This window comes from Pongo pygmaeus, chromosome 18, assembly GCF_028885625.2.
Source record: "Pongo pygmaeus isolate AG05252 chromosome 18, NHGRI_mPonPyg2-v2.0_pri, whole genome shotgun sequence".
Taxonomy (NCBI): domain Eukaryota; kingdom Metazoa; phylum Chordata; class Mammalia; order Primates; family Hominidae; genus Pongo; species Pongo pygmaeus.
This window is the reverse complement of record NC_072391.2, coordinates 13,417,240-13,430,032: the sequence shown is the minus strand read 5'-3', so window position 1 is coordinate 13,430,032 and position 12,793 is coordinate 13,417,240. Positions and strand designations below refer to the sequence as shown.

The following is a 12,793-nucleotide window of genomic DNA, read 5'->3' as shown; positions in this document are numbered from 1 at the left end:
AGCTACTCTCAAGAGGCTGAGACGGGAGGATCGCTTGAGGCCAGGAGTTGAAGGCTGCACTGAGCCCTGATCACACCACTGCACTCCAGCCTGGGTGACAGAGTGGGACTCTGTCTCTAAGGAAATAGATACATACATACATACATACATACAGAAAATAAAATTTCTTGAAGGACAGAGGAGAAGGGAGGGGAAGGGGAAGGGGAAGGGAGGAGAGGAGGTAAAGGAAGAAGGACCAAGAAGAGAAGGAATTGGAGGAGAGGAGGTAAAGGAAGGAGGACCAAGAAGAGAAGGAATTGGAGGAGAGGAAAGGAAGAGCTGAGGAGGGAGGAGGGAGGAAGAGGAAAAGGGAGGAGGAGGGAGGAGGAAAAGGGAGGAGGAGGGAGGAGGAGGGAGGAGGAGGGAGGAGGAAAAGGGAGGAGGAGGGAGGAGGAAAAGGGAGGAGGAAGAGGAAGAAGAGGAGGAGGGTCTGGGAGAGTAGCAGTCAGGGGCTAGGCCCAGCCCAGCCCAGTCCAGCACTTACAGCCACTCCAGGCAGAGCCTGAGAATGCAGCGATGAGCGTCCCCTGCGCAGGGAGCACCGTGCCAGGTCCTTTGTCTTGTGTAGCCAGTCCCCATGGCGCTGGTATGTGGTGGGACATCGGCCCAGGATGTCCACCTGGGCAGACAGGGTGGGGGACAGGTCAGCCTTCTGGCCACCTCTACCCCCCACCCCCTTCCCGTCTCCTGGCCTCACCTCATCAAGGGTCTTGGGGCTGTGGGCCCCTGGGTGGCCCTGCAGGAGGCTCAGCACAGCACGCTTCACGTTCAGCACCCAGCGTGGCTCAGTGGGATGGGGACACAGGTGGGCCACACGCCCAGAGTGCAGGATGAAGCGGAGTGGGTTACGGCCCAGGATGGCACTGCAGGAGGGTGGACAGGGGTCAAGCGGGACCCTCCAGTGCCCCAGGCCACTTGCAGACTGCCAGAGGCCACAGCATCCCTGCCTTCTTGCAGGCCAGCCCCCATGGGAAGCTCCCAGGGAACCCCACATCCCCCTACCAGATAGCCTTTCTTCCCTCTGCAGCTGGGCTATGGGGCAGCCAACTCTGCTCTGAGCCACCCCAGCCTTTTCACTCCTGGGACAAATGGACAGGTGTGTGAGACAAGTGTCAAAGAATAAAAGGATGACAAGAGCTGCCTGCATTCCAAAACGCCTCACTTAATCCCAAGGAGCTGAAGGCGTTCTGGATGTGCCACCCCAAAATATGCCTCTTGGGAATACTGGCTTTTTTGTGGACCAGTCTCACTCTGTTGCCCAGGCTGGAGTACGGTGGTGCGATCATAGCTCACTGCAGCCTCAACCCTGTAGGCTGAAATGATCCTTCTGCCTCAGCCTCCTGAGTGGCTGGGACCACAGACATGCGGCCACCATGCCCAGCTAATTTTTAAACTTTTTGTAGAGATAGATTCCTGCTACGTTGCCCAGGCTGATCTCAAACTCCTGGGCTCAAGCAATCCTCCAGCCTCAGCCTCCAAAGCACTGGGATTACAGGCGTAAGCCACCACACCCCAGCCTCTTGTCTATTTTGAACCAGACTGTATTTGTTGAGAAACAGCAAATATGGGGAGAGGCTTTCTCTGAACTCCCCTCTTCTGCCTAAAGACAGATCCTCCAAAAGGAACGTAATTGTCATCAATGCCCTCCAGGGAGTTTCATCCACCTGGGGAGAGCAGCTCTCATCCTAAGAGAGGATGGTGCAAGTCGACACCACACCCAGACAAACTTTATCCCACACTAGCACATCTCCTATCTCTTCTTCCAAGGGTCCCTTCCTCTTTCCTAGAAACCATCTACTCCCCTCTAACTTGCCTCCCTCCCTCCTCCCCTTTCCCCATGAAAATGGTGTATAAGCTCCCAAGTCTCACCACTCTGGGGAGCCTTCACTCTTTCATTCCACGATGCCCCTGTGTGTATAAAAAAATCTATCTACCTCTTCTCCTAATGTCAGTTTATTTCTAGACACAGCTATTGAACCCAGGAAGGTAGAGGGAGTCTTTCCCTCCCTACAGATCCCACCAGGGAGGTAATTATCATCCCTCCACCCACATTCCAGATGAGGAAACAGGCTCAGAGCAATGCAGCGTCTTGCTCAGGGCTCCAGCTGGGATTTGAACCCAAGCAGGCTGGCTCTGGAGTCACAGGCTGCAGAAACCCTGAACTGGGAGTGACTTGAGACTGTTATTGTTGAGACAAGGAAATGAAGTCCCGAGACGGGGGCCTTCTTGGGGGATATTACACAGCAAGTCAGGGAAGGAGCTGGCACCAGAATTCAGCCCAGTGCTCCTCCCACCTGCCCTTCCCCTGGCAGAAAGGTGCCTGGGTCTGGTATCTGCAGAGTGAAGGGATGGGGAAGGTAGGAAGTGAGAGGTGATGAAGTCCTCCTTCCCCGCGTGGAGTTGGAAGGCAGAGATCCTTCAAGACGAAGGGGAAACCGCCAAGTCCCCAGACCCTACAGGCTAGCAAGACAAAACCCTGGGGAACAGATATGTCACCACTTCTACCTTCCAAGGGGGCAGCAGTCACTCTCCAGCTCCAACTAAAGCCTGGGGGTCTTCCTAAGGCAGTCCCTTGGGTCTCAGACCTTGATGGAGAGTAATGCTAAAGGCGCCCACCACTCCCAGAATAGCAATTGTCAGTCTGGCCTCCAGGAAGTGACAACCCCTGGCCCCACCGACTTAGCATTTCTGATGAGGAGCTGGGGGACAATAGTCCCCTTGGAGGAGACCCTCCCCTTGCCTTTCAGTGAGGATCTGTCTGTCTCTCAGCAGCATCCCCCATCCTGGTATCCCTAGACAAAGGCTTTATTTCTTAACAAATGAATTTGCAATAAAAATGGAAGAGGAATCTGCAGAGAAGGGGTTGTCTTCAGGCTGGCGGTCACTCTGAGCTTTGAGGCCACCGAGGCCGCTGTCAGGGAGGCCTGGGAAACAAGCCACAGGGAGAATCCCAGGCTTGGCTGGGTCACAAAAGAGGGGCTTAGCTTGGGGTGGGAGAGGATGGGGTCTCGGCAGAGTGGGGGAGGGGAAAAGGCAGACCTCCGTGGCCCCGACAGTCCCATTAGCTGGAGTCTTCCAGAACACACTCAACAACGATGCCCAAGGGGTGATCGGCAGATGTGAAATCTGGACATGCTGGGGGTGACAGCCAGAACTACGGGATGAGTTCCTCCCACCAGGTAAGAGAAGAGCACCTGCGGCTATCTGGAGTCACCCAAGGCTTCTACATGAAGGCAGCCCCCCAGCGGTCTTCATCGGTGCTTGACGAGGTCAAAACAAATATGGAAACTTCTTTGAACTTCAGTCCAAGATGGCATCTCTTTGCTACAGAGAGGTCACCCTAACCAATTGTCCTAATCTAATTCAGTGCACCCAGAGCCCGACAGCTCTTGAAAGACAGCAGAGGACTCACACCTCCAGCCCTATCGTGAGCAGGTCCCAGCCCCATGGCCAAGTGTCTTACCTCAGGCTCTCCGAATCCTTCAGAAGCTCCACCTTGGCCCCCAGGATGGATGTCACCTGGAAGTCTTGCAGCTGAAGCACAAAGCACCGTGAGTTGGTGACCTCTCCTGGGATACCCCAGGACCTCGCCAGCATCCCACCCACAAAGCAGTTCTAGGGCCCAGCAGGATACATGAATCCATGTTGGGGGCAAGGCAGAGAGACCCCTCCCTTGACCAGGTATAAAGCCTGGGTGGTGAAGGCTGAATGTCTCACTGAAATAGTCAAGTACCTACAGCTCCCTGCTAAATGTCTGGAAAGTTCTCATTTTGCCCAAAAAGACACTGGAAGTTTGGTTGAGGGATTCATAGGACTATGCAGTACCAACATGAATATGCTACATCGTAGAGCAGACAAAGGCTTTGCCTATGATGAAGACTTGGGATATCCCAGTGTCACCATGGGGTGTGTGTGGCAGGGTGAGTGGAGGGTGGGGGGGGGGGGCGGCGGGGGTTGCAAAAGAAGGCAGACTTTCTAAAAATGGAAAATATCCTCCCTAAAATAACTGATTTCACTGTTTAAATTTAATAGAGCCAGTCACGGTGGCTCACACCTGTAATCCCAGCACTTCGGGAGGCTGAGGCAGGTGGATCACTTGGGGTCAGGAGTTTGAGACCAGACTGGCCGACATGGTGAAATGCCATCTCTACTAAAAATACAAAAATTAGCTGGGTGTGGTGGCGGGCACCTGTGATCCCAACAACTCAGGAGGCCAAGGCAGGAGAATCGCTTGAGCTGGGGAGGTGGTGGGTGCAGTGAGCCAAAATCATGCCACTGCACTCCAAAAAAAAAAAAACAAAAAAAATTTTGATAGATTATGGCCGGGCACGGTGGCTCACACTTGTAATCCCAGCACTTTGGGAGGGCAAGGCAGGCGGATCACTTAAGGTCAGGACTTTGAGACCAGCCTGGCTAACATGGTGGAACCCCATCTCCATTTTTTAAAATAAATAAAAAATAATTTTTTAAAGGACGAAGTTCTGCTACATCCTACAATAGAGAGGAACCTTGAAAATGTTAAGTGAAAGAAGCCAGACACAAAAGGTCACATATTATGTGACGCCACTTATTTTTATTTATTTTTTTTTTTGAGACGGAGTTTCGCTCTTATTGCCCGGGCTGAAGTGCAATGGCGCGATCTCGGCTCACAGCAACCTCCACCTCCCGGGTTCAAGCCATTCTCCTGCCTCAGCCTCCTGAGTAGCTGGGATTACAGGCATGCACTACCACGCCTGGCTAATTTTGTATATTTAGTAGAGACAGGGTTTCTCCATGTTGGTCAGGCTGGTCTCGAACTCCAGACCTCAGGTGATCCGCCCGCCTTGGCCTCCGAATGTGCTGGGATTACAGGCGTGAGCCACTGCGCCCAGCCTATGTGACTCCACTTATATGAGGTACCTAAAAACAGCAAGTTCATAGAGACAGAAAGCAGAAGAGAGGTGACCAGAGTCTGCAGGGTGGGAATTGGAAGTTACTATTCAATGTACACAGAGCTTCTGTTTAGGATGATGAAAAAGTTCTAGAGATGGAGGGTGGTGATGGTTGTGCAACGATGTGAAAGTACTTAATGCCACTGAATTATAAACTTAAGATGGTTGAAATGGTGTATTCCATATTATATTTTAATCACAGTAAAAAAATAAAAATAAAAATAAACCAGACACAAAGGAAAACATCCTGTACAATTCCATTAGAGAGAAGTTGAAAGACAGGCAAAACTCATCTATGGTGGTAGAAATGAAAAAGGAAGGCTGGGCACAGTGGTTCACGCCTGTAATCCCAGCACTTTGGTAGGCCGAGGTGGGCAAATCACTTGAAGTCAGGAGTTCAAGTCCAGCCTGGCCAACATGGTAAAATCCCACCTCTACTAAAAGTACAAAAATTAGCCAGGCGTGATGGAGCACACCACGCACCACCAGTAATCTCAGCTACTCAGGAGGCTCACGCAGGAGAATTGCTTAAACTGGGGAGGCGGAGGTTCCAGTGAGCTGAGATTGTGCTATTGCAACTCCAGCCTGGACGACAGAGTGAGATTCCATCTCAAAAAAAAAAAAGTTGTACCCTTGGGAGAAGTGACCAAGAGGAAGTATGAAGGAGGCTCTGGTGATCACTACATAGGTGTTTGGTTTATGAAAATTCCTTGTTCTGAAGACTTGTGATTTTTACACTTTTTTCTCTAAAAATATATTAATTAACCTCCCAAGGGGCGAGAAAATTTCCATTTTCACCTAGAATCTTTGAAATACACCAGTTCTTTATATCCTAGCCAACATTTGACATTGGCAGCTTTTCTTAAGTGCTTAAAGCAAACAAATAAATAAAACTGCAACAGAACACAATTTGCTTTATGAAAACTGACCCTGCAGATAAAAACAACCACAAGTGTTTTGAAGGGTGTGAAAGGATGACGAAGACTAATAAAGCAGCAGCTCTGACATATTGGACACTTTAAGAATTCAGAGGCACCTCAGGGCCACTCCATGAAAGACCTCATCCTGTGGTCTACATGAAAATACAACAAAACAGTTTTGAGAAACTCTTGTTAGCAAGCGCTCCAGCCAGTACAAAAATGCATCCCAATATGAGATGAGACTCCAACAGAAACTAAAAGGCCTTTTATGTGGGTTGAGAGGGTTTATCCAGGAAAAATATGAGGGTTATCAGAAATGGGACAGAGGCAAATGAGCAAGCACTTCTGCTTGCAAGAACATTGAGGAGTTTCCAGAAAATCTCAATGAAAAGAAATCTGCAACCACCAAGTGGGCCTAGCTCATAATTCTGCCTTAACCCAGGACTAACACCACTGACCCTTAGTGTTTGCCTATAACCTGAGCCTGTGGACCCAGGCACTGCAAGGCCAGTGTCCACAGGGCAGGCCTTCCTGGGAATAGACTTCCACCCAGTCTATTCCTTTGTCTAAAGACTTGACTTGGTTTGACTTTGCACACACCCTTGGACTTGCAGACTGAGACCTAGGCTCTCAGTCCACCCCTAGGGCACAGTATGTCTCCGTTCTATGGCTCTTCTCACTCCAAGGAACTCCCCCAACCTGCCCTAAAAATATTCCTTCCTTAACCTCTGCTATTCCTCCATTGGGCCCTCTGTGGCACCTCTTACAACCAAAATTGCACCATTTTCCCACATTCCTCTCAAGGGTCCTCACTTGCCAAATATAAGATTCCTCAGAAAGCTCCTCTGTTGATTAAACAAATTGGAAAATGGAGGTGAGGGGCTGTGGCTTCCTCATAGTCCTTCCCAGCATCAACGTGATCTCCCGGTTACCCAAAGACACTCACCCATAAAGCCATCTGGCAGGGGCCAAGCACATCAAGGACAGCCAAGCCTTGGAAGCCAAGACCACTCCCCTCCACCGGGATGTCCTGCAGACTGGTGCTGGTGTTGGTGGAAAAGTGATAGGTGTATCTGGTGCCCACAGGGAGGTGGGGCCCAGCTGACCCTGGAGGGCAGAGAGAGAGAGCGATGTCACCTTGAACCTGCAGCCCTCTGGGATCCCAACTCCACCTCCAGGCATCCTTGCTCACACCTCTCTCTCCCCATCTGGGCCCTGAGCTGCCTGTCCCCAGCTTGGGGAAAGGTTGGGTAGCTGCATACCTTCATAAGGGTGAAAAAGAAAATAAAGATAATAACAGTAAGTGCTCAATAAGTGCTAGCCAGTGTCATCATGGGCCAGGCCTTCTTCTAATATCAAGGTTTCTCTGCCTGGGTGCTATTAATAGTTGGGGCCAGAGAATTCTGTCTGTGAGGGCTGTCCTGTGTGTTGTCAGGAAATTTAGCAGCATCCCTGACCTTTACCCACAAGATGCCAGTAACACAGCCCAGTTGTGACAACCAAAAATATCCCCAGACTTTGCAAAATGTCCCCAGGGGAGGGAGGGCCACAATCACCCCAGTTGAGAAGCATTCATCTACAGTAACTCAGTTAAGCTTCATAACCAACTTTGAGGTGAGTACTCTTTTTTCTCCATTTTACAGAGGAAGAAACTGAGGCTCAGAGAGGTTAACTAACTTAGGCAATCCCCAGCTGGGATTCCACCCTTGGGAGTCTGACTACTCACCTATCACCTTGATGGATATCAAGTGGGGCTGGCAGTGGGGTGGGGGGGTGGGGCGGGTAGGGTGTGTTGTTATTCTGATCTTTATAGAAGACAAAGCTGTAAAGCTGGCCAGCCTTGGGGAATCTGGGGGTGAGGAGAGTAACTGCTCTGGGGAAGAGCCAATTTAGGGAACAGAGAGGTCTATAATTATCGAGCCAAATCTCTAACCTTCTATTGAGGCCAGGGAATCAAGCATGAAACCTAATTATAACATCTCACCCCTCCCCATGGCTTGTGATTGAACTGACATTTTCACGTCAATTTCCTTGAGACAGAACCACACCTCATATTCCTAAGATCCTTCTCTCTTTCCAAAGAATTTGTTCCCAAGGCTCTTTCATCTGCTCCCCTCCAAAATGCAAATGGCATCACCTGGCCAAAGACATTTATTCCACCTGGGGCCCACAGGTATGAGGAGGAAGCCTTGGGGGCTGGGATGGCTTAAGGCATTTTACTCTGAGCTTGCTATTCGTTTCTCTAACTCTGTGGGTGACCTTTGCAGAACTGGCCTTGGTCCTCCCAACTGGTATCTTTGGGAGCATAGCCAGGGCCCTCTGGGGCTGTCTCTAATCCCATCTTACAGCTTCACCACCATCAGGCCCTGTACTGGGCTCAGGCTCCTGGTCACCAGAGGTGTGATCAGGCGTCCTGAGAGAATCACTCACCTGTGCACGCAGTCATGCAGGAGGCCGCCTGCCCCACCTGCGAATCTGGAATTTCTGAAATCGCAAATCAGATGGAACCAGGGTGAGGCCAGAAAGAGGCATACGATAGCCCCACGCTATGGGCCACTGACCTTACTCCAGGAAGAAGATGAGAAATGATAATGCCAGCTCTCCCCAGACTTTGCAAAATGTCCTCAGGGGAGGGAGAGCCACAAAGACTGGAAGTGATTGCCCTACCCTTTGTCCAATTTGCTCTTGTCCATCTTGGGTACTGGTACCATCATCCCTGATAGCTCAAGCTGCCAATCATTCGTGCTTCCACATCCCTCATCACTACCTGAGTCCAATATGTCAGCAAGCTCTGCCAATTCCATCAACAAATGCAGGTCTCCATTCCTCCCATCCATCAATCCATCTACCCATCCCCACTCCCATCCTTCCACCCACCTGCTCCCTGCTCCTATCCATCCATCCATCCACCTGCTCCCTGCTCCTATCCATCCATCCATCCATCCAACCACCCCCACCCCCACTCCTATCCACCCACCCCCAATTCCCCTCCTATCCATCCACCCACCCGCTCCCCTCTCCTATCCATCTATCTACCCACTGCCCACACCCCTCCCATACACCCACCCCCAACCCCCCTCCTACGCATCCATTCACCCACTCCCCCTCCTATCCATCCATCCACCCACCCCCAGCCCCCCTCCTATCCATCCATTCACCCATCACTCCCACCTCCTATCCATCCATCCACCCCCTAACCCCCCAATCCATCCATCCACCCACCCACTACCCTCTCCTATCCATCCATCCACCTACTCACCCATTCCCCCTCCTATCCATCTACCCACTCACTCTCTCCCCCTCCTATCCATCCATCCACCCACCCACCCACTCCCCGCTGTTATCCATCCATCCACCCACTCACCCACTCTCCCTCCTATCCATCCATCCACCCACCCACCCTCTCCTGTCTCCTATCCATCCAAGTGACTTGCCCAGGTGCACACAGCTGGTTAACGGTAGACACTCAGGGTTTGAACCCAGGCACTCTGGCTGCAGAGTCCCCAGCCATACCCTCATCCTGAATGAATCAGAGAGTAAGTGAGCAAATGAGTAATGAATGGAACACCAGCAAGACCAAGAGTCTGCTGCAGGAAATAGCAGGAGCTGGTGCCGCTCCCTGTTGAGTGTCTCCCTTCTCCCACCATCAAAGGGGCAGAGGACAACCAGGGCATGAGCCGATGTGGTGAGGTGGCCCCTCGGCCCCCAGCTCAGGCTGCTAAGGAAACTGCCAGGGATTCCCGGAGCTCCCTCCCTGGGAAGGCCGGCACCCCTCCCTCCCTCCCTCCAGCCACCCAGCCCTTCCACTGCCACCTACTTTCAAGCCTTGTTTCCCCTTCCTGCCAGCCACTTGCAGGATCTTTCCCAGGCATCACTCGTGCCCTCCGGTGCATTAAGCAGACATTCATCTGCAGCCATTTCCATAGGATGGCATTTCAATAATACCACTTCCATCCTCAAAACCACCCTGCTGCACCTCGACTGGTCATTGCTACACTTGCTGACCTGTTTAATCCCTCAAAAAACACACTGTGCCTGGGTGCAGTGGCTCATGCCTGTAATCCCAGTACTTTGGGAAGCTGAGGTGGGTAGATGACTTGAGCTCAGGAGTTCGAGACCAGCCTGGCCAGTATGGCGAAACCCCCTTTCTATAAAAAATACAAAAATTAGCCGGGCGTGGTGGTGCACACCTGTGGTCCCAGCTACTCGTGGGAGGTGGGAGAATTGCTTGAGCCAACAGGTGGAGATTGCAGTGAGCCGAGATCGCACCACTGTACTCCAGCCTGGGTAGCAGAGTAAGACCTTGTCTCAAAAAAAAAAAAAAAAAGAAAAAAGAAAAAGAAAAACAAATCATTTCCCCAAAATGGGGAGGGGTGGGGGCAGGGTGCATTATATACTATTTTGTTTACACCCTTTAAAACAATGGGACATGGTAGGATATCTGGCAGGGTTTTTCTCCCCTAAATATTTTGGCACATCTAACAAAACCCTCTTAGCATTCAAGTAGAATATCAACAGATAAAACCACATTTCAAAGACATTCAACCCAATCAATTTCCCTTCCAACTTTCCTTCAACTCTTTGATCACTTGGACACTGGGCGCCAAATTAAACATATGTGTGCATAATCATTACATTCTCGATTGTGCACAAGCCCAGCATCCTGCTTGTTTGCTCAACAGACAATCCCTGCATCTGCTTTACTGCTCAGCTAGGCTACAAAGCAGCCTGGCCCACCAGCCTCCATCCACCATGACCTGCAGAAGTGAGCTGAGCTCTGAGAGCATTGTGCTTGAATTAAGCCTGTACCCCTTCCATTTCCTGAACGCTTAAACACATTTAAAATATTTTTTAAATTTCAGAAAAATCAAGTTCATGTCATGATAAATTCATAACAGATTAACCAAGGATGGGAAAATGCTGCACACTGGAAGTAATAAATTCTTCAATCAGATCCTACTCACTTCTAGGAAGAGATCTGAAATTGGACTGAAATGAGTGTCATCTCTAGCCAGCAAATGAAATCAAGTCCCATTTCAGCTTTCTCAGCTGTCAGTTCTGATCAGTGTGCATTCTTTCACGAAACCAACACAATTTACCAAGTACCTATAGCATGCCAGGCAGTGTTATATGCTGAAAAAAAGTCCAAATATCAGAACAATTACATCATTTACAACAAATAGAAGACCCCACAATCTGGCCTGTGCTGTCCAGTATGTGGCTATGAAGCATCTGAAATGTTACTGGTTACAGAGAAACTTTTCATTTAATTTTAATTAAACAAAAAACCAATACTCAATTCACTTATTAGAAGACTTTCAGCAGGGTGCAGTTGCTCATGCCTGTAATCCCAGCACTTTGGGAGGATCACTTGAGTTTGAGACGAGCCTGGGCAATATGGTAAAACCCCGTCTCTACAAAAAATATTTTTTAAAGAAAGAAAAGTTTCAAATATGTTTGAAACAACTTAGCACAGTAAATAAACCTACTTTCTCATCTCTATGTTTTAAGAACTCTAGACAGATCAAGTATTTGCAATGAAAATTTAGCATCCGAAATGAAATATGTCATAAGTATAAAATACACGTTGAATGTTGAATGGGAAATAAATCTCATTAATACTTCCTATTGATTACATTTTCTAATTATATATTGGATATATTGGGTTAAGCAAAATGTTATTAATTTCACCTGCCTTTTTAAAAATTTGTATGTGTGGGTACTAGGAAAATTAAGATTACTTGCTTTTTTTGGTTGCTGAGACAAGATCTCACTCTGTCGCCCAGGTTGGAGCGCAGTGGCGTGATCTCGGCTCACTGTAGCCTCGACCTCCTGGGCTCAAGCTCAGTGGGTCCAGAAGGCAGCATTTTCTCACTCAGGGCTTCAGATCTGGTCTCTGCAGCTCCCCAACCCCTGCCTTGTCTGAGTTTCCAGAGGATGCTAGTGGAGCATGTGAGTGAGAGATGAGGATTCACCTGTCACCTCTCCCTCCTCTTCCCCATGAAAAGCAAAACAAAAGGTGGCAGTGGAAAGGCAGGTCAACAGGCATCTGGCTACAAAAGTGCAGTCCCAGGTGCATCTGGGCTGCCCCTTGCTTCACTGCAGACAGGACCAGGAATGCGCAGCAGTTTTACTTACTCTCCGCAGTCACTGCCATCAGCGGCCAGAGCAGGACCAGACCGAGGAGTCCCACGGGGGCCGGCATCACTTCCTGGGCCAGCCCCGTGCCACCAGCCTCAGGCTCCAGAGCAGCTCAGCGTGGTCCTGAAAGGAATCTTTTTCCCCAAAGAGGAGGGCTCAGCTTTAACCCACTCTCCCAGCCAAGGAGGGTAGAAGGGGAGGTGGGGGGGCATTCAGAACAGAGATCCAGCCAATCAGAAACCTCCAATAAAGTTATTAGCACCCCACCCGACAGAGAGGAGGGGAGGGGGCTCCTGACCAATGAGGGGAAAAAAGGCCTAGAAGGGAAAAAAAAAGGAGCTTGACTACTCTTCTAGCCTTGTAAACAGAGATCTCAGGGCAGAATGCAAGACGGTGTAGTGGTTGTTGCTTTTTAATTGCAGTATAATTATATTTTAAAAACATAAAATTGACCATTTTAACCATTTCATTTACTTTAAAAGACAGGGTCTCAGTTGGGCACGGTGGCTCACGCTTGTAATCCCAGCACTTTGGGAGGTCGAGGCGGGCAGATCACGAGGTCAGGAGTTTGAGACCAGCCTGGCCAACACAGTGAGACCCCATCTCTACTAAAAATTTAAAAATTATCTGGGCATGGTGGCGAGCACCTATAATCCCAGCTACTCAGGAGGCTGAGGCAGGAGAATCACTTGAACCCGGGAGGCAGAGGTCGCAGTGAGCCAAGATCACGCCACTGCACTCCAGCCTGGGCAACAGAGCTAG

General features: G+C 50.0%; 1 protein-coding gene across 1 annotated transcript in view; it reads right to left on the bottom strand.

The window, feature by feature from the left end:
- The window catches only part of LOC129016230 (uncharacterized), a 151,490-nt gene extending 139,395 nt beyond the window's left edge, over positions 1–12,095 (bottom strand). Inside the window, exons 1-6 of the mRNA XM_054455393.2 lie at positions 12,029–12,095; positions 8,321–8,374; positions 6,837–6,997; positions 3,503–3,573; positions 737–902; positions 524–658 (exon numbers count right to left, since the gene is read on the bottom strand). Of these exons, the coding sequence (XP_054311368.2) occupies positions 524–658; positions 737–902; positions 3,503–3,573; positions 6,837–6,997; positions 8,321–8,374; positions 12,029–12,095 (654 nt within the window). The remainder of the gene's footprint in view (positions 1–523; positions 659–736; positions 903–3,502; positions 3,574–6,836; positions 6,998–8,320; positions 8,375–12,028) is intronic.
- Between the last annotated feature and the right edge of the window lie 698 nt (positions 12,096–12,793).